The 25,877-nt window shown below is 39.6% G+C and overlaps 2 protein-coding genes across 2 annotated transcripts; both read right to left on the bottom strand.

Moving 5' to 3' along the window:
- Positions 1 to 481: 481 nt before the first annotated feature.
- On the bottom strand, positions 482 to 1,888 carry gnrh3 (gonadotropin-releasing hormone 3). Its single transcript, XM_087172014.1, has 3 exons — positions 1,370 to 1,888; positions 1,034 to 1,114; positions 482 to 712 (listed from the first exon to the last, which is right to left on the bottom strand). Exons 1-3 carry the CDS (start codon positions 1,505 to 1,507, stop codon positions 659 to 661), a joined length of 273 nt encoding a protein of 90 aa, XP_087028140.1. The 5' UTR covers positions 1,508 to 1,888; the 3' UTR covers positions 482 to 658.
- Positions 1,889 to 2,066: 178 nt separating this feature from the next.
- On the bottom strand, positions 2,067 to 25,826 carry LOC111649544 (receptor-type tyrosine-protein phosphatase epsilon-like). Its single transcript, XM_023399291.2, has 21 exons — positions 25,561 to 25,826; positions 19,232 to 19,488; positions 13,313 to 13,384; positions 12,427 to 12,523; positions 11,881 to 11,954; positions 11,305 to 11,441; positions 11,048 to 11,138; positions 10,783 to 10,859; positions 10,662 to 10,698; positions 10,469 to 10,566; positions 9,693 to 9,812; positions 8,643 to 8,806; positions 7,623 to 7,758; positions 7,275 to 7,424; positions 6,684 to 6,777; positions 6,232 to 6,308; positions 5,959 to 6,093; positions 5,609 to 5,734; positions 5,304 to 5,455; positions 4,144 to 4,279; positions 2,067 to 4,013 (listed from the first exon to the last, which is right to left on the bottom strand). The coding sequence occupies exons 3-21, from the start codon at positions 13,377 to 13,379 to the stop codon at positions 3,939 to 3,941; spliced, it is 2,043 nt and encodes a 680-aa protein (XP_023255059.1). The 5' UTR covers positions 13,380 to 13,384; positions 19,232 to 19,488; positions 25,561 to 25,826; the 3' UTR covers positions 2,067 to 3,938.
- Positions 25,827 to 25,877: the final 51 nt, after the last annotated feature.

The raw sequence follows: 25,877 nt of genomic DNA on the forward strand, positions 1-25,877 counted from the left end.
GGGGGGGGGTGTAAAAAAAAGTTCTGCACTTTGTCTGTTTTGGATGACTGCAGTTATCCTAAATTAGCGGAAAGCTGCTGTGGACATCACAAGCAGAAAATATTTAGATGAGTGTCTTTCATTTTGGGGGGCTAATCAACATTCAGGTACAAGCACAAAAATCAGCTGGTGTAATTTTCCACATCGCATATGCACATGACTGGTGTGGCAGAAAATGGAATTACCAAAACTGTAACAAATTCAATTAAGTCATTGATTTCTAATAAATTGGCTTAATCACCAGCTGTTGTCATGCTAAGATTGTTGTGTCACAAGTTTGTCATGCTTGTCGGTCGTGGCTGCTTTACAAAGGCAATTTAATCGATTTAAAGTCTTTAAAACAGTATTTTACACTTAAAAAGCCTCATTTTAGTTCTAATGACCGGATCTGGAGGAGGAGATGCCGCTTTCTGAAAATCAGATTGAACAAAAGATTTGATAATTTCATCAGATTTCAAAAACTTTATTACAATTTTACATGAATTTAAATGTTACAGACATATAATTAATATCCGTGCAATAAATGTGATGATTTGTTGAAGGCAGCATGAATGCTGATGATGATGATGATGATGTAAATACAGTCTGTGTTTATTTCCTTTTTTTTTTTCGTAGCTCTTCAATTATTAGGGAACCTTTTCTTTCGGCTGAAATGACTGGAATCGTCATTAATCTGAGGAAATTAAATCTCAGTTAGCAGTTTGATCTGCCGCTTGAATATTTAATCCAACAAGTATTTAAATTTTAATTTATATATATATGATATCAAACAAGTCTGAGCAAATTAGCAATACATCTGCCAACATTCAAGAAAGATAGAATTAAGCATGCACACATTCATAGAGCAAAATGGGAAAAATAAAAACAGTCATTGAGCAGTTTGTATATTGTCATTGCTGCTTTGGAGCACAGTTGCACACAGTGGTGTAGTGTACATTAATATTGTACAATTGAAGTAGACATTGGTGATAAATTATGTATAATAAGCACTTACTACATTGTATGGTCTAAGTCTCTCTTGGGTTTGGGCACTCGCCTCTTCAGGAAGAGACACCACTCCTCCTGTACCCATCATCTAAATACAATAAAAGACATTGTAGAAGACAAAACCATGACTGATGTGAAAACTGAACCCAACATAACATTTACAGCATTGTTAAAAAAAAAAAAAAAAAGCAGTCAGGCTAAATTGGCCAGTTTTATAGAGGTATTTCTGTTAAATATCGTTTTAAATTTCATAAAAGACGCCACATTTCCTGAAACTGTAGACTCATCCACATTAAAAAAGTAAAAAAAAAAAAAAGAAAATAGAAAAAAAGAAATCACTTACCCTGATGGTTGCCTCCAGCTCTCCCACACTTCTCTTTCCACCTGGTAGCCATCCATAGGACCAGTGCTGGGACAGGGTGACCTGAACCACCAACGCCAACAACAACACCTGCACCGTCACTCTGCTGCCTGCCTCCATTAGAGCTGCAGAGGAGGCCAAGTTTGTAATAAAAACAATAATGTCACAGTCTCCTCACTCACACGGCTCCACGGCTCGTGGACCGGGGGTTATAAAGCATCACCCAACATTAGGAAACAACATTTCAGACAGTTATTAATAAGAAGAGTAATTCTAACTTAATGAACATTGAACAAACTTCACTGAGGACTGACTCACCTCTGTGTTTGCCTTGTTAGCATGTGGTGCATTAGCCGGAGGGGGGTTTTATAGGTGCTGGACAAACGCTGTCAGGATTATAATCCCCACAATGCAGGTGTGACACATTTACTGACTAATGGGACACAAAATACTACTAATGGAGCTGGCTAAGTGCTCAGACATACTTACATCACCATGAGGGTTCAAGCAGCATGAGATATATATATATATATATATATATATATATATATATATATATATATATATAAAAAATAAATTAATTTAAAAAAAAATTATATATATATATCTAAATATATAAAAAAAGAATTGAACGCATCTGTGTGGCAGTAGACAAAAAACACAACATGAAGATGAAATGTGACATTTCTCTTCATCTATAATTTATTGGTTCAGCTTTTAGCAAACAAATAGTAGTTCAAATCCATACAGATTCGAAAGGCAGAAACATCATTGAAACAAGATGCTTGTGCATTTATGTTACATCAGCTGCAAGGCCTCACTGTCATAACCCCCCGTCTCTTATTCTTTCCGCATGACAATACATTAAAAAGAAGTCAACAATGCTTACTGCATTAGTGATGATTAATGACCACAACAAGAATTTATGTACACTAAATAAACTAATAAAATGACCAGTGTGTCATATAGAAACCCATCTTATGACAGTATAATTATGGCAGTACAAACACAGTAGAAAGCTATTCACCCAAGCTTAAGACTTCCACGCTTACTGTTCTACAAAGAAGTCAGCAAAAATATACGCTTTGGACTTTGCAGCAATGTTGGGTTTTCCTTGTTTAAATATGAAACTAAGACTAACTATCATGATCTGTGCATGCACGTTTCTTATTTTTGGCTGAGCACTCGCTCTTGATCTCAATGCTTTTCACTGTCCAGGACATTTTTCATCTCAGTCTGTCGGGATGAACAAGGTTCAGCTGCATCAATGATCAGCTATTTCATTTAAACCCAAATTTCTACACAGTTTTTCTTCTCATTTGCACACTAAACTAAAATTATGATACATTTATTATCCTTATATTATTCTGAGAAGTGTTTGTATAAACAATGAAATGATGATCCATACATGAGACCAACATTCAAAAAACAATACACTTTTAAAAATGTATCTATTATATCTAAATTAAACAAACATCTGGCTTATCTTTATTAAAATGGTGTCACTTGGTGACAAGTTTTTCATGATTAGAACTGTTTTCTAATCAATATGGCACTGCATGAGTAAAACATGCAAGTGTAAAGTTTGCTTTTTTATTTCTAAGCAGGATGTGAAACTTGGCTGCAAAACATCTGTAAGAATGATACATTTGGATTCACGTAATAATACATTATTTTCTGCCTGTTCCAATGTGGGCTAATTGCATTTTGCAGCGTCAGGCGCCAATCCACTAAGTAATATTGCCACAGGCAAAAAGGAAAGTTGGTGAAGTTTAATAAAATTGCAACAGGCAGCAGCTGTTAAGTTATTCACAGAACAGAGGTGAGGTAATTTGCAGCGTCTTACAGAACGAAATGTATCTTGAGTTTTATGTTTTTGTTTGAGCCACTAAAAGCAAATCATAAATATTATTCACACATGTCAGACAGAACATCCTTTAGCAAAAGCATTAATCATTTTATCCTACTTATCAAACGCACAATTTATCCTCCTCATAGCAATCAGGCATGTTGAGTGGGGCAGCAGAAAATACATAAAATACAAGAGTAATAGGTAAACCAAAGGCATTGTGGTCAGTAACAAAATAAAACAGAAATAAAAGAATGTATATTATACTCTACAAAACATTAGTGATGAATTTCAGGTAGCGAGTAATACTACATACTATAGTGTGTGTGTGTGTGTGTGTGTGTGTGTGTGTGTGTGTGTGTGTGTGTGTGTGTGTATATATATATATATGCCATATATATATTTTTACACATACATACACACACACACACAATAGTATGTGACTGGAATACAATTTTTGAATTACTGATTCCAACAATGTTGCATTTACGCAACATAAAACTATTAATTTCTATATTTTACATTATGATCAAACATTCCTGAAAGAGACCCCACAGATGTTTTCAATTATTTTACAGTAATGTTAAAACAATTTTTCTATCTGTGCAAAATGTAAAAAGAGCTTGCTTTAGAAAACAACATTCAGAAAAAAATTGCATAAGTTAATTTGACCAAAGTATACAGAACAGTATCTGACAGGTATTATTTAAAATTGGCATAGTCTGAGAAAATGTCAACAAAATCCTGAACCACTCTGTAGCAGAAGTCGTATTGCTCCTGGAAGGAAAGGCAAAAAGGAAAAGCGTTATTGTGCATATATGTGCAAAAACGGTTCCAAATAACACAAACATGAATAAGCTGACAGTTTCTGCACAGCGGGTTTGATATTATCTTGTTTTCCACCTACCACAGTCTGAACCATGTGTGGTCTCTGCATGCGTAAACTCTTGACTGTCTGAAAAACGTCCAGGAGCCCTTCGGCTTTCACCCTCTCCAGAATGTTACTGAGGGCAATGAAGGTACCGGTCCGACCTGCACCAGCACTGAAACATGAGGGACATGGCAAATCAGCAACCACATCACATAATTCACACGCTGGAGGGCCTTTGAAAATGGCCCGATTTGTTGCAGTACTGTGGCTGTGGAGGAACTACAGACAATTTAGAAATACATCTCAGAAGGCAATCAAGAAATTATGAAATTCTAAATATATTTCTGAATAATAATGCTGCAATGAAACTCTTGTGATCTCAGCAGCAACATCCTTTTTTCCATTTAGAGGAAAAAGTTTGCGCGAGAAAAGGTGACCTTTGTGTAATAGTGCTAATAATCATCCTCACTTAAAGAGAGGCTAATCCAAACGCTAACACTAATCAGTTTGGAAGCTCAGTGTTTGACTGAGTCAATGTTTACAATGATGGCGGGATGGAGAGAGAAAGACAGAGAGAGACAGGGAGCGAGAGCGATGTGCGAGTCGGAAAGAGAAGTGTGGAGAGACGTTGGGGATTGCAACGGGTTAGCCCCATTCCCGGGGGGCCAAGAAAAAGCTTTAAAAAGCCCCTCTTAGACAAGTGGTGATGAAGGAATAGAAGAGAGTGATGACACCATTTCCTGTCGTTAGCTCATCTTATCAGATTAATCATAGTGGGAGTCAGAGGAGATTTCACTTTGAGAGGTTTTAATTGACTGTGAATCAGTGGATTGGATCAATCCCATAGGGGCATGCTGCTTTAGAATCACTTCACCTGAAGCTAGGTTCTGATCAAAGCTTTCACAGCTAAGTCTTTATAAGGGATCACATAAGTGGTTTAAGCATAGAACACCAGGTCTACTGAGGCAAAATGTAGCATTTATTGTAACAGACATTCACAGGAAAGAAATATGTATCCGTAAAACTGAAATCACTCCTCGAGATTCCAGTGATCAGGTAATAAAAGCACAGTGAGAATGAAAGGGGTTGTGTATTAAAAGCATGAGTGGGTAAATACATAATGTAATATACTGTATATAATATCCGTCTGAAGCTGCACATCGTGCTGCAGAATTGTCAAACTTGAAGTTCCTCACCTGCAGTGCACAATTATGGGACGGTTTCCAGACTGCTGCTGCTGCCTCTGCACAGCGGCAATAATGTCAATCATTCCTCTTCCCTCGGCTGGTATTCCGATCTCAGGCCATCCGTGGAAGTGGAAGTGTCGGACGTGTTGTGACTGCTTTTCCTGGCGAGACGGTTGGAGAACTGTTATTTTCGTGCAGCCCAAAAATTGTGGATACAATTAAATTTCATAAAGACAGCACAAAGGAAACGGGGAGGTACATCGTGTTAATTTGAAATCTATATCTTAAATTTTATTTTTTAAAACATCACGCACTGGTCTGTAGGTGAGCACCATGTCTTTCAGAGTGAAGGTTTCACACAGTGTATCACCAGTCAGCTCCACAGTGTAATCTCCAAATGTAACACTGCCCTCTGATGGCCAATACTGGAAACACTTTTCCTGGTTGGAAGAGTCAGATGGAAATACAATTAGCATACACTTGAAAGATTTATGCCCTATTTTTGTTTTTATATTTTCAGTGTGCACCACAAAAACAATATAAAACAATTAAATACATACACAGACTGTCAGGAAAAAAAATGAAATGATGGAACGAAAAAGACTTGTTTAAATGTGCAACTCCACTTTTCAGCCTGCACTTTTGCAAGAGCACCATACTGTACCTGCTCCCTCTCTTTGAGTTCGGTGAGCATAACGATTGAATGGCACCTCCACTCCCACACCATCCTCCAGAAGTCCTCCACTGTGTGAGACAGGGGGCCCTGGGTTGCTATAAAATAGTCCTTCTGCCTGTAGCCCTGGAGGGCAGATCATCCGGTAAACAACACTTGAGAGTGCAGCAAACATAATATTTTGCATTGTTTGTAAAGGAAACAATGAGCTTTATATATACTTCTATGGGAAATCTATACAGGAGGTCATGAGGGAGTGCTTACATCAATAAAGGAGGCATTGATGTAGTCGGTGAACTCCTGTCCTCTTTTCACTGAGAGTATTACTCGGTTGAAATCATCTGCAAAAAGAAAGAAAAAGGAAAAATGAAACTTTCCACAAGTGATTCCTAATAAAATATAAGTTTGAAGCGGCTGATGGAGAAAAAAAAACAAAAAAAAAAAACAGCTAAGTAAAACTTTAGCTGTGTTATTAAGGCTGGAGCCTTTATAAGTTTTCACTGTAAAAAGTTGTACCCAGGCTTTCCTTTCCCACTCAACTCCCAACTTTAAGTCAAGATACAAGCCCTATTTAAATGTCACTGATCACACAGACATGGACTTATTAGCCCGATATCTGTGTATGGCATCTATAAAACCACCAGTAGTGTGATACTTTGATGTTACTCGGATGTGATGTATTATGAAACTGTTCGGTGTGTCAGAGTAGTCCTTACACGGAATGATCTGAAGCACACGGTTCTTCTTCATGTTGGCAGGGAGGTTCCCAGTTCTCATGTTCTCCTTCATTATGCGAACGTTGGTCAGCTTCTGTTGGGGGAAAACATGAGTTGATTGACAGGATCAAAAAAAAGAAAAAAAAAAAAAAAGTGGACTTTCATCAACAGTGCAGCGGTAATAAACGTGGTGATATTTAAGGCTGGTGATGGCTGCTGAAGGTGAAGAAAGACAATATTTTTGGGGAAAATGCAACAAGTAAAAAGACAGATGCTGGACAAAAATATTTCTTATTACTAGAAAAGAAAAAGAAGAAGAAGAGGCAACAGGGAATAATTCCTCTCAGTGTGTAGGGAAAGTGTGAGCAGCAAAAATGAGAAATTTTCACCAAGCTACAATAAATTCTATGTGGCAGATGGTGGTGCCATATAAAGTTTTAGTTGATACAAAGCATTGTTATTTATGTTACTACTGCCAAGAGCGGCACCCTGGGCAAGTTTTCCAGGAAAATATACCCATGCAGGGCGCAGGGTGATGGGGACGATTCATTACTGACTGAAATGTTTAAGAGTGAGCTTCTTTCTTCGTACCCTGAACTCCTCCTCCAGGCCCAGCCTGTCGTGGGGAGCCCTGGTGTTGTGAAGCCTCTGCAGATGGCCCTCTAGAGAACACACATCTAGCTCGGTGTCTCCATACAGATAATACTCCAGCAGAGCCTGGTAGATGAAGGAGTACTGCATCTGAGGAGGAAGACAGAGGAAGTGAAGGAGAGGAAGAAGCAGAAGAAGTTGCTTTAGTGCCAAAGTCTTTCCTACTATTTTCGAATCACAGACACGGTTGTTTTTTTTCCATGTCCTCGCTTGTTTATGCCACGACTAGAGCAAGTGAGTTGAGCTGTCAGCCCAAGGCACAACAGGTCGGAAGGGGTCAACACTTACATCTGTCTGGATGAGTTGACAGCGCTGTTCTCGTATTCTGCTCACAAAGCCGAAGACATCCACCCTCTGGTCCATGTGCATCATGTCGATCATGCTGTCAATGACAATGAACGTCCCAGTCCTCCCAACCCCAGCGCTGCGGAAGCACAGACAAGAAGAAGGCACAAGGTCTTTTCTCTGTAGCAAGCAGCCAAAGTGTCGCGTCAAAACAAAACGCGTCGAATAACAACTCTGTCAGATGTTGTGTTTACGAAGCGCAGAGAGCCTCCACAGCGAAAGAAGAACACCGTAGCAGACGGATTTTTTCTCACACAATAAAGAATAATGGACATGATATAATGATAGGAAAATGTTTTTGCAGCCTGGTTATGTATTGCCGTACTATCCCTAAATTCCGAACATAGACATCAATTGTGGACAGCCCCGAGCATGTGTAAAAGTGCTTCACCTCTGAAGCCCAAACAAACTCCTAATAGATTTACAAGAGTCGTTTGAGCGGACGGCTCCTCAGGGAGCGCAGAGCTGGGATTCCACAGCGGGGTGTTGAAGCCTCTTCAATGGGCCCCATTCAAGAACAACAGTCCCTCTCCCTGAGCACCTGTTGCAGCAGTTGCTACAATTGGCTGCAGATTTCTTTGGTGAGACTTTACACTGACTGGCCAGACTAACATACGCACATACCAGGAAAGCCATTACAGTTGTTAAAATATATTTGTTGATATATTTGCTGATGGTTTTATTCGTCTGCAATGAGCTCCACTCTGGTTTTTATACATTTTGCCTATAAAATTTAAAGTTAAACTGTTTACATATCATATTTTAGTTTACTCCCAAACTGGATATTTATAATCTGAAAGATGTCGTCTCCTCCTCAATAATGAATGGAAGCCAGTTTGCCCAGGAAAAGATTTTGCTGTCCGGCTCCTCTGCAGCATGTGTAGCATTTCTGAAATGAACTCAGGCTGGATTTATGGCTTCTTCTGGCATTATGTATTTATATTTTATACTATACTATTTTACCTGCAGTGCACAACAATGGGTCCAGCATAGGATGGATTAACAGCCTTGACCTTCTTGAGGAATTTCAGCATGCCTATGGGTGAGAATGGCACCCCGAAGTCTGGCCAGCTGGTGAAGTGGAGCTGGGTGACCAGTCGGGGAGCCCGAGGACCATCGCTGCCCTGCTGTGAAGCACAGACACGAAGTTTAGACATGTGCGTGCAATAATAAAATAGTCACTAAACTGACTGATCGTTTTAATGAAGCCAGTCTGGGAAAGTAGCTGAAAATTATCTGGAAAATGTGTATTTTTCTGTCATTTAGTTATTTTGTGAAAGAATCTAATCATTAAACATGTGTACTGCTTTGCCTCTGCCTCACTTCTCATATCTCAGGAATTGCTCTCTCAGGAGAACGTAATTTCATTCTCTTGAACACTTGGTTGCTCTGTGTTCAGAGAGCTGAATGTAAAAAAAAAAAAAAAAAAAAAAGCACCCAGTCCGTCGGCTTGTACTGCAGTGCTACAGCACAGTCACACTTTTTCAGAGAGGATATCTGCACTTCTCCGGCTTCAAATGGAGCGGGAACAAAGTGAATTTTGCTATCTGAAGGCTCCGCAGTACACTGAGATGGCACCCAACTCAGCAGTCAAAGAAAAGAAATACAGATACTGTATGTGTTTAAACTTCTAAAGATGAATTGATGTGAAGCACAGTACATTTGTACAGTGTTTACTGTATGTTAAATATACTAACATACTGATAATTTTATGTTGTTTATTACACATATCCTTTAATATTCTGCTTTCCATTTATTTATTTTTATTTTGTATCCTTTTACAATTTACTAAAATGTTCTAATTTCCCTATGGGGAACATTACTTTTTACACGATCTCTATGCAGCTTCGTTTCATGTTTAATTTTTAATAACACTATAGCCATTATCATTACAGATGTTTATAGCAATTAAGAGCTTTATTGAAAAAGCACACAATGATTTTCACAGCAGGTGTATGTCTAAATAAAAGCAGCATTTGCCATAATTTTTAGATTTATTTTAATTTTACTTACATACTGAACACAGAATTTTCTGATGGTGTAGTCCACCAGCACAGTGAAGTCCTCCATTGCCACCCTGACATTCCCGTACATCCAGCAGCCTTTTTCTGGCCAATACTGGTAACATTTGTCCTGGGGAGACAATCACAGCCATGAAAAGGTTATCCTTGTTAGTCTATCTGTGCCTGTAAAAATAAAAAACATCCAATTATTATTATTATTATTATTATTATTATTATTATTATTATTGTAACTTATATGTGAAATAGTTGTAAAGCTGCATCTGCTGTGTGTGTATTACATGTGTAGCGTATAGAAAAGTGTATCTGATGTGTGTATTTCACAGTCCAATTCAAAGGCAATCACAGGGACTTTGTGCGACTCTGTCAGTCAATAAGATCTTCACAGCGACGTTTCAACTCATTAACTAGATTCTCAGACTAATTATCATGAAGCCTCTTAGGATCTTATCAACAATTATTCCGTCATTGATCCCCAATGCCTCTATTCTGCCCTATCAAACATGCTGTTGAGCTCTCAATTGATCATCCCTTTGAGGCTGAATTTAATGCGTTGCTACGTAATCTGCTGGGTGACACTTTGTATAGATTCTCAGTTGGGGAAGGGGTCAAATAAATTATGCCCATGACTTTGGGTCATGAGAATACTAAAGGGTTTCACTAATGGTGCATTGGAACCATATAGATTGTACAGGTTCATTCTATAACACGCCCGACTCGGTAGCATTAGAAGAATGCAGTGCGGAGGGAGAATACTCTTAAACACACCTCTTTCCTTTCTTTGAGATTGGTCAGCATTACTATAGTTGCCGTTTTCTGTTCCCAAATCATCCGCCAGAAGTCAGTCACCGTCTCCAGCTTCGGGCCTGAAACAGAATAAAGAAAAATAATAAAAATGTTGCGCAAATGGTCATAATCTTGAATATTCGCATGTGCAAATATAACTAAAATGTACATTTACCTTGAGCTGCAATGAATTTGTTCTTCTCTTTATAACCCTGTGTGACCACACACTGTGTTAATGATCATTTGTGAAGAACCCAAACATCTGCATTTAAAGCTTAATCCTTATTCAGACTCACGTCTATGTAAGATGCGTTTATGTAGTCGGAACACAGATGTCCATCCAGATGACTCAACATCACTCTTGAATGATCATCTGTTGAAGAGAGAAGAGATAAAAAAAAAAGAAAAGAAAAAGAAGATCAACAGACTGTTCATAAAAAGTTGGTTCTTATTTTTCATTTCGGCACACATCACCTTTCCTTTAGATTTAGAGATCAATAAAACTTCATGTCTAAAGGTTACATTAATATTGTCTGCTGCAGAATATAGATCCTCACTCACATGGTAAAATGTTTGGGTATCTGTTTTTCTCTCTGTTGTGCTCTCTGCTCGCCTCCTCAAAGGACCCATGGTGGTAGTAACACGGCAGCGACTATAAACACAGAACCCAATTCTCGTGAGATAAAAATAAAAACCATGGGTACACAGCCTACTAACATAACATTTTATGACTATTTTCTTATTCTATGCTTGCAGGACTAAGATCTTAGTCAGATACAGAATGTACCGCACAGTCCACCAAACAAACTCAGGCTTACATTGAACTCTTCTCTGAAGAGCTTGCCGTCGTCTGCGGAGCGTATCCGGTACTCCTCCTCCAGCGAGTCCAGGGGGATGGGGAAGTACCTCTTGGATGGTGAGGGAGATCTGGGGAGAAGGACCACTGTCTGCTCTCCTGTGTTTAAAGGGATATATGGCGGTCAGACTGCTAACGTTTCCCAATAGAGAACATTACAAGCTCTCATAGCACCTGCAAAAACAAGCCTGATGGCCATTAAGATTTCCTACTTCTGTGGGTACATGACAGGAATGATTTCTTGAGTCATAAACATAGTGCTGCTGCTGCTGCACGAAACTGTCTTAACTCAGAATTTGGCCTTTCCGTTTATTTATTTATTTTTTACTTGAAGTCAAAGTTTATATGGCTCCCTACGTGCTAGGAAAGCTGAGAGGCTTTCGAAAACCTTGCCAGCCACCTTGGACTCCAGATCATGAAACTTTCCTACACCATAAAAAGCGTAAATCTACAAATCAAATAAAAATGAAATAAAAAGTAAAAGACTGCATTACATTTTCATGCACTGGCGGTTATATTGAGCACAGCACAACAGTACCTTGTTCCTCCAAGAAGCCATTCGGAATCTTCTTATCCACCGAGGTAACTAGAGCTTTCCTGTGGTTTTTGAACCTAGAGAAGTAAAGAAGACGAAACCGTCAGAGAAGATAAAGGGCAGATATCTCTATTGAAAAATCAAAAAATGAGCTGAACCCGATCCCTATAACAGAGCTGTTAAGCACATACAGCAGGGCAAAGAACAAATACCAAAACCAATATCAACCATCTGAGAGAGCCAAAGCTGTTCCTCCTCATGTCGTTGCCAGAGAGAGGTCTGAGCTGGTTGGTCAGTGAATGACTGTTTGTGGCCTGACCTGACCTCGCTGTTTTTGTTTGCTGTCTTACTTGAGGTGCAGCTGTTTACCCATAAGCCACTGCTCACCGCCTGTTTCCAAACCACCCGCACCTCCTCCCCAATGCCCTAACCCGACACACACACACACACACACACGCTTAAGGGGAATGAGAGAGAGAAGGAGAAAAGAGAAAGCAGAGAGTCACTCAGGCAAGCGAGTAGAGTAAGTGGCTGTGTATGTTCATTCACCTCAGACAGTAGATCGTCAGCAGGACAATGACGATAAGGAGCAGGGATATGACCAGTGTTGAGGGCAGCACATGAGCACCCTGATGGGTGGGGTTTTCTGGACGAAAGACACATAGGATCATATTAGTTTTATTCAAGCATACATTCAAACAAACACATTTTAAGAATTGGGAAATGTACTCATTAGCTTTCTCTGTGAGAGTTAGATGAGACGATTGATACCACTCTCATATCTGTCTGTTAAAGATGCAGCTACGACGATAACAACAAGAAGACATTTCGCTTTGCATAAAGACTTGAAGCACATGGAAACACAGCTCGGTCAACTGTGTTCAAAGGTTAAGAATCTATGTTTAACCTTTAAAGATTATTTTTTCATAAGTTATTTCTCATTTGTTTAATCCATACAAAAACCTAAGTGTAAAAATGGCAGCTATAGTTTTAAAACCAAATACTGTGATGACTATAATAACATATTTCCCAAAATGTCTAAATATTCCTTCAAAGCAAGACCATAATTTTACTGAATGATGGACAATGTAGCCACATGTGACTGTTATATGATGTTAATAGTAGAATGTAGTGTACCGTAGCACAACTAGAGTCGTAAAGTAACAGATTTAGATTCAGAAAAAGCAATATCTGCCGAAAGTTTGTTTACATTAGCTATGATTAACTACTGTGACTGTGGTGACACCAGACAAAGTAAGGCTGTAGCAGCAAATCAACTGAGTGTGGTGAAATGTTTAAGAGTGTGATTTAACGCCAACACATTCTGCTTTTCATTTGTACAATCTGTTATTTCATCTTTCAGAAGTAACAGTCTTGCTTTTACATCTGATCTGCTCATGCACAGTACAGTTGCTCAAGTCCTTGCAACAATTACCTGCAGTTTGGTTCTCATGAGATGAATTATTCACGGCAATAGAGATCCCAATCAGAAACAACACCATTGTCACTGTGAATAAAAAAGAAACAAAAAAAAACATGTCACTTCAACAGATGAAATGAAAAAGATGTAATTCTTCAAAAATTCCACTGGAAGGCGCCAAACCAATACAAAATGTATCTGCAGCCTGGTGGAGCGCACAGAGGCCAGAGAGGAGAGCCCAGCTTTGATGGGCCTTGTGTGATGTCTGTATGTCTCTCTGCTGAGCAGTTAAAGTCCTTATGGGATATCTGCTTGCAGCCTTGTCCTGTCAGGCTGACTTGAAAGAGTGGCAGCGTATCACATAACCTAATATTCAGACATCAAACCGGAGAGGAGGCTTTAACCCACAGGTGACACTAACCATATCCCCCTGCGGACCCTGTGGATTTGACAATAGAGTTGAGCTCAAGTAGTATTTGTTAGAAGCCATCTCATTTTGCTGTGATGCCTTTGATGTACAGCACTGACAGCGCCGCCTGCCAAAGACACGCACACTGATCCTCAATGGTGGTACCTGTTTTTAAACACAGTGTGGGCAATATACTTTTTTTTCTAGGGTAATAGCGATACTGATAAACAAGCTTAAAAAGAGTGTTGTGTAAAAATTAGCATATGTATATAGGTTATACTGTTGGCTTTATGAAGAAGACCAGATGGTGTTGTTTTCCGCACCTTCTTCCCTCCTCTCCCTCCAACACGCCGCCGTCTCTCTCTCTCTCTCTCTCTTTTTCCCTCCCTCTGCAGTGAACCATCATTTTTACTCTAAACCACATTCTCACTCTTCCCTTTTACTTCATTGCTGGGAGCTATTAGTGATTTATTTGGGGCAGAGCTCTGCAAGCGTCTTTCCAAAAGGAAAAGAATATGACAACTTCCTCTCAACTGTACTGGAATTAAATCGATTCTGACACATTATCCTTGTGTCTTATTATCTCCAAAATGTAGCAGCCAATTTCTCCAAACTCACATCCTTTTTCTCCCCCCGTCCTCCAAATGAGAGGGTAAGAAATCATAGAATAAATTGGGGAAACGGGGCAGATCTGCCTAAATGGCTTTGATGGAATAAATGAGAGAATCAAGAATTGAGTGTCCTAATTTATCCTCTGTTCTAAGTCCCCTTCTCATTATAGAGGCCACAAGACTGGATGGAATAATTCATTGTGTCAATTTAGTTCTTCTAGAAATGGGTCATCTAGGGGCCTAATTTGTGATGTTTGAGAGAATTTCTTGCACATAACCCTAGGGGGTTTCACATAACTACATCTCCCAAAGCTTTGTAGAAAATAGAGCTACATAATAATGCTCTAACAATGGGCTCAAAACAAAATTTATGTCAAAACTTATAAAGTACTATAAAGACAACAAATTAGGGGCTCTGTGTTTTGCACATTACACAGCCTGTCGCTGCAGTTATACACAGGACAATGAATTTGCACACTCAAATGCTCCTTTTATTTCATGTTTACAGTCCAATCTAACGCCTATTTTTCACCCAAATCATCATTAGACACACAAATCAACTAACTCCTTACACCCATTAAATCTCTGAGAATCATAGCAGCATGATAAATACACAACACACACACACACACTGCCTTTTCTCACTTAACACATATGCATAGTTACACATACATCCCACAGCCAAAGGCTATGTGTTGCATATGTGTCGCACTCTGTTGGAGGAGCCAATTCTCTCCCCAGTGTTAACAAGCTGACAGTGTCAGCACCTGTTCCCCACTCTACCCCACTGGGCAAGTCACATTCACTCACACAAGCCCATCCTTACAGCTCTATGCTGCAAGGCATGCTGTGCGTACGGGTCACTGCATATCTGTCATCTCCTGGCAGCTACAGTATATACAGTATACATCCAGGAGATGAAAAACAGAACTGAAATGTAAAAATGTCAGATGAGCAATCACTCCATGACTGCATTGAATGAAAAAAAAAAAAGAAAGATAACTCAGATCTAGATTGAATGTTTCCGTGCATTGCTAAAAAAAAAAAAAAAGGAGGAGCAGGTAAAATGAAAAGTGTAATAGAATTGATTCCTATCTGTTGGTAAAGTCTTGCAGTGTGGCCCTCTGACCAACAGAGGGAATTGATGTGTACACTGAAAACAAGCAATAGGAGACATATTATTGTCTTGGAAGGCAGGACACTATACTACTGTATATACTTGAACCATTACCACTGTGGTCACTTATTAATTTTTTTTTTAACCTTTATTTATTCAGGGTAGTTTCACTGAGAAGCAAGCTCTCTTTTTCATGAACACCCTGATCATACATTTATTTATGGAGGTTGGATTTTATGCAATCAGTCAAAAGTGACAAAAAGGGCCACAGGCAACAGAGTTGTTGTGTTTCTGACAAAAGCATTTGTTAACAAATCCTTGGTGGTATTTGGCCCTGAAAATGTCTTTAGTGTCATCGTATATACAAGGCATCAAAAGGCCTTTAAAATAAACAAGATCTTTATATCTTCAGTTCAGCCTTCGAGGCCTTACAGAGAGATAAATCTGCCAAGTCCTGAACTGTTGTTTCTTCTTAAAATGTTGATTTCTATGATGATTTTGGTCTTTTTTTTTTCTCAAGAGTCTGCATTTTCTACTTCATGAAACTTGTCATGATTCATTATGACACATTACTCATGCCGCTTACTATACACTATTTATATATCTTAATTAGCATATGACATCATCTGACCCTCATATGCTAGGGATTTGCAGAGACCTATTTTAAACAAGGAAAAGATGCTTTGGTATAATTGGTCCTGCCACCGCCACCAGCTATTGCATCATTCATTCCAGATCCCTGCTTTTCTGTGTGTTTAATGAAATACAAACAACAGCGTGCTCACTTCAACCTCCAGCACCTGCTTGACATAAATGTTCCCAGTGAATTAAATTATACTGCATCACTTGAGTTGGGAGGGCAGAGGCAAATCATCCCACCCATGAATGATGCAATGCTAACATTCAGAAGGCATAACATGCTGGTTGTACCTTGAGGGGAATGTTAATATTTTGGGATCTAATATGTATTATTCAACATCGATCAGCTTTGCTTTTGTGTGTTGTGAACAGATTGATTTAATTGTGAATTAAATGTGAGACAACTATCAGAAACTGTCAGTGAAAAAAAAAAAAAAAAAACTCAATGAGATATACTATACAGCTCTAAAATCCCAAGACTCACAGCACACTAAAATGAATCTGTTCTGCTTCACTGTAACATCTCCCCTCACCTTGGCTCACATGTGAGCACCTGAAAACGAGCCTCAAAGAAAACTGACATCAAAGAAAAACCAACCACAGAAATGTGTCTTTACCTTGTGGCAAACCTGCACCCTGTTCACTCTACTTTATCATTAATTCAAACCAAAGGGTGGGGTGATGTATCATCCATTTCCAACCACAAACATAAAAATGTGGCAAGATGGTAGATGGAGGTAGATTTTCCGTTGGAAGAACCTAAACATCAGTTGTATTAAACAACACAAACACGTTTCCTATGCAAACATTGGTACACATTTTTAAATATTTAAAATAAAGCATAAGCCTCAGAACTCCCTGCTGACCTCCTTGACCTTAGTTAAACATCTCATAAATAATGAATTACGTGCAAAATTTGCTGAGTATGACATAATTGCAAGTAAAGCTTTAAAGCAAATTTCAGAGCTCTTAAAAGTCTTATTTGATGTTAATAGAGTTGCAGTTACCTCAAATTGATTCGTGTCATATTTTATCTCTGTTGATCTGCTCAAACATGTAATGTGCATCATTCATAAGACAGCATACTGGGATCTGAAAACTTCAATGGATCCATCTCTGTTACCACAATATGATACTGTGGATGGAGGATGCTGCTCACGATTAAGATGACGCTTCCATTTTTAACCTTGTAAACTAGGTATCTATATTTAACCCTTAAATACGATAATGAGGCAGCATCCGTTACTAATTGTACTAATTTGTCACAATTATGAGGTTTGTTGTGTGTGTCATGTTGGGAAATCAAGGAGCTAATCAGCTGTTTCTGTAATAAATATATTCAGCCTTAATTTCGTGCTCTTTGCTGCATTTTTCCTAACAGATTAAGCACTTGATTTGGAAAAGGCAGGCCGAGTACTCCACTGTAGAGCAGAGACACTGATGGACTCAAAATATTGGAGTAAATTTCACGCCTGTATCAGTGGACAATCCATTTCATAGCCAGGAACCTGAATGTGGAAATGCACAGCAGTCCTTTTTTATAAATCTTTTTCTCAAAAAGACAGATGGAGAAAACATTGAAAAAGCAATGACAACATTTTAACACCTTTACAGACGCACTGCAATGAGGTGCTTATGAGAAGCAGCTGGCAACCATTACGGTTTTTATAGGTAGGACTTAAAATCTGTAAATTAGAGAAAAAAAAAAAAAAAAAATCTCAAGAAGTTGAAAACAGCCAATCAAAGCTCATATGTATGCAGCATATTCCAGTATGCATTGGGCTGCATGAGGCTGGGTATACACCGTTAGCAGGTATAAATGTTGACCATGTTCACCATTTTAGTTCGGCATGTCTGGAATCAGCCCAATGGTTATATTAGATATGTAAGTCTCTCCCATGAACACTTTACTGAGTGATGCACAGTTTCACCACGATTCTCCCATTACATAGCCACCGGGATGTGACGTGTAGCATGTAAACAAATAGGAGCTTGGCTGACCTGACCCTGCTAAAAGCTTACTAGCAGCAATGGAAATCACCACTGATTTGAAAAATGCATGATTTATATGAATTATTCAGCATGTTGCCTAGGTGACCATGTATTTTCAAGCCTTCATGGATATTTGCCACATATAATGCTTATTGAAGTATGATCTGGAACAACAGGAGTAATGATGTTAAGTATGTGTGACTACAAATTTCTAAACATCAGTGAGACACAAAGATTACTGTGGATAGCACTCATACTGCAGGATAGCATTTTGTTTTATAATAAAGATGAAGAATTTCCTGTTTACAGGGGTACCTCAAACAATATAAATAGATATCAAATACAAATGTATCAAAAAGACAGTGAGATCCAATCATGTCTGTTTCTACACAGATCAATAAAACCTCAAAGACAGATCCACATTTTGTGCTTGGCACAGAATAGATGGCATGTCTTGTACACAGAAAGATAAAAAGCTTTTTTTTATTTTTTGCAAGGAGAGAAGGAACAAAGACAGAGCGAAAAAAAAAAAAAAGAACACCAGAAACAGCCACCGCTTCCATTGTCAAATGCCAAGGAAAAAGGATGGAACGAGAGCACAAACACATGTCAGTAAAGTGTGGCAGCAGAGAGGAGAGGAGAGATGAGAGAGGAGATGAGATGAGAGGAGAGAGGAGGGGAGCTGGAGGAGATAAATGTCTAGATTCTGGGTTCAGAGATAACAGCTATAATGGAAGACATCCTTAGTACACAGAGGCAGTAAAAAGGATGAAGCTGTACTCTCTGGTAAGTCACTGCCATATCTTCAAATGCAGCTTGCTGTATTTCACATATGAGAGAGGCTTTGCAACAAGGCTGTCAGAGATTCTTTACAAAAACATTGTATTGCAACACTTCCTATCAAAAAAGGCATTATACCTAACGCTGGGAATGCTACTGTATCTGTGTCTCATCTTCTCAGCCGGGTTTACGCATCTCTGTTCACTGTCTGCTGCGGAGTTAAGGTCAGAAGAATCAAACTGAAGAAATAGTTTGAAATCCAATTAGTCTCATCTAGAAAGGAGACACTAATTATTGGATTATTCCCATTAATGGATTGAATTTCAATTGATTCCCTAAAGCAGAATGACCCTGGTCTGTGGTCAGATGGATTAATAGAGACTTACACTTCCAAGCAAAACCAGTTCGATCTGGTATCAGTTGACCCGTCAGTCCATAGCCTCCATGTGATCCCACTTCCGTTCTTAGTTGGATTTATTGGGGTTTTCTACCCTCGGTCTGTCTTCTCCTATTCACATCCTCCCTGAGGTATGGATGATAGCACTGGATGCAGAGATGGCTGAGGTTGGTGGCAGTGATTAAGGTGGTCTTGAGGTCTGTCAGAGCTTCAGATTGGGATGAAGGCACACGGGATCATACCAACCTGCAAAAATAAAGCAAAAAAACAATAGTTTAACCAAACCCAAAATCTCTTCTTTTATATTGTTAAGCACAAACAGAGGCAGATTTTTCCCTGACTCACTGTTTGAGAAAAAAGAATGCATGAATAGACAACAAAAGACAAGTGGAACGAGTGGGTGTTTGCATCTGTTCACAGTATGTCTGAGAGAATGACACTGTATTTAATCAACTGGGTGAGTGCGTGTGTGGCTGCGCAGCCCAAAGTGTACAGTACATGCCCAATGTTTGTTTACTGCTTGGTTCGCTCCTCCGCAGCAACCTCTGTTGTAACTTACAGAAGCCAGTGTTGCAAAGCAAAAACATTAACAAGCTATTCATCTCCGACCATGCAAGACTAATTCGCCCCAAATTAGTCTTCCCGAACAGTGTTTGTAGTACACACGAGGAGTTTGCACACATTCGCTTCTTGCTTTCAACAAAATAATTAGAGGTAAGAATCACCTTCAAATCTAACAGCAGCATTCACGCGAGCGGTGTTCACAAGCATTGTTCCAATTAAAGTTACCACCACACACGGCCCTAAATCTGTCCATAAATGTGACTTTACAACAAACAGCCATCACATAAAACTACACTGGAATTAATTCCTCGCTATTTACACAAAGACATTACTGTGATGTTATTCTATCGCCTCGCTCGAGTCTGAGAGAAGAAAGCATGCCCCTTTCGCCCACTCACTCCCACTCTCCCAGAGTCCCACTGCCCACAGGTGTGAGCCACAAAGCCATATTGTTAACACTTGGCCGCTGCGACGCTGCTGAGCAGAGAGCAGAGGAGAGGAGGTGAGTTAGTCACTGGACCCAGCTGGATGAGCCCACTCAGACCGAGCTGGAAAATGAATGAAAACAAGGTACGGAAAACACCTCTTCTCAGGCTCTTACTGTAAGAGCAGGGCTCAACTTTTCCAAGTGTTGCAAAGTCTTTGGCATTTGAACATAAACATGTTTGCAACTGAAGGCAGCCCCTTTAATCTGAGAACTGTAAACGTGGTGAAAAGATCCTTTTATGACGTCCTCCAGTGGTTTAGCATTGCACTTTTGAGAGACAAGTTTTATGTGTCTTTCAGTTGTTAGAAACCAAAGCCAGGGAAGGGTCAGACAAGATTTCGGTTTCACTTAAGGCAGCAAAATCAAGTTTCCTATTTCTGAAAAAGCTCATATCTATAGTTGATATCATGCCTGCTTTGTCACTGTAATCAGCTGATGTAGTTACCCACACACCACAATAAACCGGGATTTTAATACTGGTGAGTATCCTCCATTAGGCTTGATTGTGTAAGTCGTTGGGTGACGTCCAGTTGTGAATCTGTACGATAAATAACAGAGTACATCTGAGCTTTTCAGAGCATCATTGATGAAATGTGATGTTTGTATAAGCACTGCAACAACTAAGAAGATCACAGACCCAATAATAGAATGCAATTTTCATGAAATGTATTATTTACCCGCATTATCCATTTGTATAGAGTGATTTTGGTTCTTCAATAAGATGAATCTCAAATCTCTATTTTACAGGCTTTGCCTTCTAGTGGCCAGTCCAAGCCTGCAGTCATTCAGTTTACTGTTCACATGGCTTCAAGCAGCAGATTTTTTTAAGTTATTCTCCAGTGCATTTATTCTATGGATGTGGTAAATGTACAGATAATACAAGAAGGTCAAGCTAAAAATACATGCTGAGAAAAAACTGCCGCTATACTGCTCATGTGACCTTTGACCTGGCCTGCAAACAGAAATCTTGTTACTAAATCTGTCAATCAAAGATGAATCACAGTAACAAGGCAGAAACGGTGACATTAGCGGCGTTCTCTCGATCTGAGCGCGTCAGTTCCCAGGTGCACGCGCTGTGGCTCTTATTTAAAAGAGCAAAGTCGTGATGGGTTTAAGGAAAGTTTAGTTACCACGCAGTGGTAAAGATATAAATAAAAGATAAAATAGGTAATGTGCTATACAGAAGCAATAATACACATAGTAGGCTGGGCTTTTTGCAGTGATCATATATTATTATTGATGTTAAAAAGCTTGAGCTAAATGATAATGGGTATAAAAAATGTATAAAATATGTTAAGTTATTTATACTGTATTTCACTTGTCTAAAAGTCCTGTGGGAGACTTATGAAACCATCTTCATCTTTTCACACAAAGTATTGTTCTCCTTTCAGCCCTGCACATTCAGTCTGAAGAGGAAGGAGGCATGCTCACGGCATACGATTACTGCAGGCACAAGCACTTCCTTTCTGTGCCACTCTGCCCATTGACTAAGAGGGGAAACATGCAGATCATTAAAGTTTTATGGGAGTGCAGTCATCACCCAGCACTCTGTGGTTCAATCATTAATTCATACCAAAACAGGCAACACTGAGCAGCTACGCCCGGCTATGAAGTAACGTTATTACAGTAAAGAACTGAATATCACTTAAACATACTGTTACTGTTATTATTTTAACAGGGGTTTGCATTGTCAAAATATTTGAAATCTATGCGCAAATCTGGTGGCTGCTATTCACAAACCCCACATATTCAGTGAGTTCAATGAATCTAAAGATAGCTATTCATGCTATTCACATGCTGCCTTCCTGATACATAAATCCAATATTGATGGCTTCTACCCCAGAGGCTCACGTGGTTTCCTGAGAGGATGAATCCACAGTTTCCTATATAATGGGCTAAACAGGTCTTCAGAGAGCACAGATGCATGCAGTAGCCATTCACGAGGCTCGACGCAGACAGCAAGCTGAGACTGTACTCTGTCAGTCATGCTGGAAAGTTTTGTTTCACACTTGCGCACAAGTTGAGACTTTAGTGAGTGTCTGTATGTTTGTAAATCTGATTTAGTCTGTGAGGTTGCCTGCTGAGGTAACAAGAATTAACAAAAAAAAAAACTGCTGTCTACAGCACGAGATAAAGACATACCAGGCTGAAAAGGTAAGACTGTTGTGTCTTTTAGTAAATATACTAAGGGACGTTTCTACCTCAGTGCTCACGTAAAGATCCGCCAGTTTGAGACTTTGTATAGATTCCTACTCACAGGAATCCTGAACCTTAACTGAATGGTCTGCTGAGCATGTCGGGGGCCTGAGCCTCAAACATCAATGCTTTCAAATGAGTGGCCAGTGCTGAGGGAAATAGCTGAGGAACATTTTTACGCCTTCATATCAGAGGATTGGAATAGTAATCTCCAGCCTCAAGCTTGAGGACTCTGAAAATGACACTTCTGGGGCACAGTATAGGTGAAACCAGGGACAAGAGATAATAAGCACTGCAATTACAGCTCCACCACCAGTTCTACTGGAGCTCAACCAAGGGTAAAAAGTTTGCTCCTTTCACCCAGAGCCCAGGATAAACTGTGAAAACACACAAACAGAGCCAGTCAGAACCATTCAGCCTGACCCAACAAACTGCTGCTCTAGTTAATATGGTTCTGTTCAGTCTTGCTTTCTGCAGCTGCACCATGAGTGTCTCCTGAAACAGCCCTTTGTCTTTAAGTGCAGTAGCTCTCATTAAAACGAGCACTCACTTTCTTCCCTCATTAGCAGACAGAGTGATAATAACACGAGCACTTCCTCTTCAAGTCATGGTTTACTTATGAAGCACTGGCCTGGCAGAGCAGATTCTGTGTATTAATGAAATATGACACACAAGAGCCAGGCTGGAGTCGGAGGTTAAACGCAAGCAAGAAACTTTTTTTTTTTTTTTTTTAATATATAAACGGGGTCGTGACGGTGCAGTGGATGGTTCTTTATTAAAACATGTACATGTACTGCCTGAAGATTGAAATGAGCAGAGCACACTGGCCTATATCCAGTTGCATATATAAGGAACCGTCATTTTCATCTTACACACTTTATTATAATCATGACTGCAGGGACAGTCAGTGCAGTCCAATCAAAAAAAAAAAAAAAAAAAAAATTGCAGTGCTTCATGATGTCAAGAGGTCTTTCTCATCTATTTGTTTCACCAAACAATTCACACCAGTGTGTGCACGCATGCAGACAGCCCACAGATGTGAATATAATCTGTATCTTTCGGCTCATACCTTTTCTTTCAATGACGATCAGTAGAAACGGTGACAAAAGTAAGACAGCTCAGATCAGCCCTAATGAAAATTTTATATGGCCAAATTAACCTCTGATTAGCCCACATAACTGAATGTACCAGCCATAATTAAAGTGTAATCGAGATAATAAAATGTTCAAATATAAATTAGATAGGATAAAAGACTTAAATATCTATGCATGAAGCATAAGCACTTTCAAAACAATGTCTATAAAACTCTTACTCCTATAATAATGATAATAATAATAATAATAATAATAATAGGGAGAAGTGTCATTAAGTTTTTTTAAATACAAAACTCAGATGGAAAAATGGATTCCAGTCCCCTCTCATGAAAACCTAGAAATTAAGATATTGCAGTTGAGAGAGCTTTATTGGCCTCACACTGACCTATAAATGAAATGTCACACAGACCCGGATCTTAGTTGTAGGTTTTCTTCCACCTCCCCCACCACCTTTGCTCTTTCCCCTATTCTTCTTTCAGCCCAAGTGTTCAACACCAATTTCGTACCTGCAGTAGTGAATTAGGTTTTATGACCCGTCACCTGATAAAAGCCTCTGAATTATCCCTCCAGCAGATGGACATCCCTTTAAGCAAACAATATCAGAGAAGTCATGTTGACTCAACAGTGACTCGTGTCTTTCGACACAGGCTGTTGTCATATCAATGCCCAGATTTCACATTTCAAAGTTTATAGTTTCGCCATTCCTGTAACACTTAGTGACCAGTACTCGCAGTGATGCTAGAAGCGGTTAAAAACAGGCCACTGTGCCTAAATTTAAAATAATCAGCATCATTCACACCTTAGGATATTGAAAAGTCATCATCAGGAAATTAATCTTTGTATTAGCATGTGTCTAACTATAGCTCATGTATTCCCAAAGTGAAAAAGATGTGGGGCTGTGTCGCCCAATATTCAGACCACAGACGAGGAATCTGAGGTAACTCTAAAATTAACATCAGCCTTTTATTAGGCCATTTAATCAGGGAGGGAACTGAAGGTTACTTTATTGTGAATGAGGTTATAGTGAATGAGAGACATTTATAATTCATGTATGAACACATAACAGTTCCAGCAGTTTCCCACACTGCAACAATTATGACAGATTATCTCATCTCACGTCACGTTATTGTCACACGTTATTATCACACTAATGTCAGAGTCTGCACCGACCAATTACAGCAGTGAAAAATACATTTCTTTACATCTTCCTGTCTGTCTTTTTTATTCATTTGCTACAGATTGATTGCCACAATGAAAATGGTGCAAATATGTGAAACTGTGTGGAAAAGTCAACATTTTATTTTGAAAGCAAAATTAAACATGCCCTTCTACTAAAATAAAACAAACTGACACATCATCGTCATCTCAGGTGATGTCAGAAAACCTGGGTGCTAAACTTGGTTAGAGCATCCAGCATGGTTGTTGACTAGCAGCCTACAGGCCTGTCTACTACATGTATACTACGTGTACTCGCCCCCTTGCGTTTTCTGTCTAGACCAGTGAGGATGCTGCAAACTCAAAGCCCCTCATCCCGATAACATCTGATCCGGATTAAAAAATCATCAATATCTCTGACTGAAAGCATTTACTGATGAAAAAGGAAATCACATGCGGCATCCTGGTGGTCGCAGGGCGTGTGGAATTGCTCCACTAACCCATATTTACTGTGGTCCATGTTGTCAGGAGTGGCAGCGTGGATGGAATACAAATGTCACGTCCAAATCCCTGTGGCCTGCATTCCCTCTCTTGAGATTTGTTGTAAGCAAAAAGCATTTTCTGCTTTTAGCGAAACGCACTGTGGGCTAATATTATAAGAGAGATGCATGAAGCCTAATGCATCACAGCTACACTGAGAGGTTTCAGACATGAGGCTGGAGCAAATGACCGACACAAACCAGTCGGTGTTTACACAAAAATACGCGGATGAAAAAAAAAGTGGCCCGGCTGCTTTTTCGCTGCCGTTTTCATGAATCTTACCGTGGCAGACTCTGCGATGACCTCGCCTCACACGGCGCAGCGGCGGCTGATGATGTCGGCGTGTGTCTTTCCTGCGCGGCCCGACGCCTGCGTCGTCTTCTCCTATGTCCTGTGGAGGATAACGCAAAACACATGAAGTTGTCGAATCATCCGACCCGAGCAGAGGAATGCGTTTAGGTTCCCCTGATGCTCATGTTTCCGGCAGATCTCTCTGAGGATGCGCTTTCCCCTGCTGCCTGCTGCCTGCCCGCCTGCCTGAGCAGAGCCGTGTTATGGCAGCCAGAGAGGAGACTGGAGAACCCTCCCCCGGGCGCAGA

This window comes from Seriola lalandi, unplaced genomic scaffold (genome assembly GCF_002814215.2).
Source record: "Seriola lalandi dorsalis isolate HSWRI2012SDOR001 ecotype SW California unplaced genomic scaffold, Sedor1 jcf7180002051200, whole genome shotgun sequence".
NCBI classification, from domain to species: Eukaryota; Metazoa; Chordata; class Actinopteri; order Carangiformes; family Carangidae; genus Seriola; species Seriola lalandi.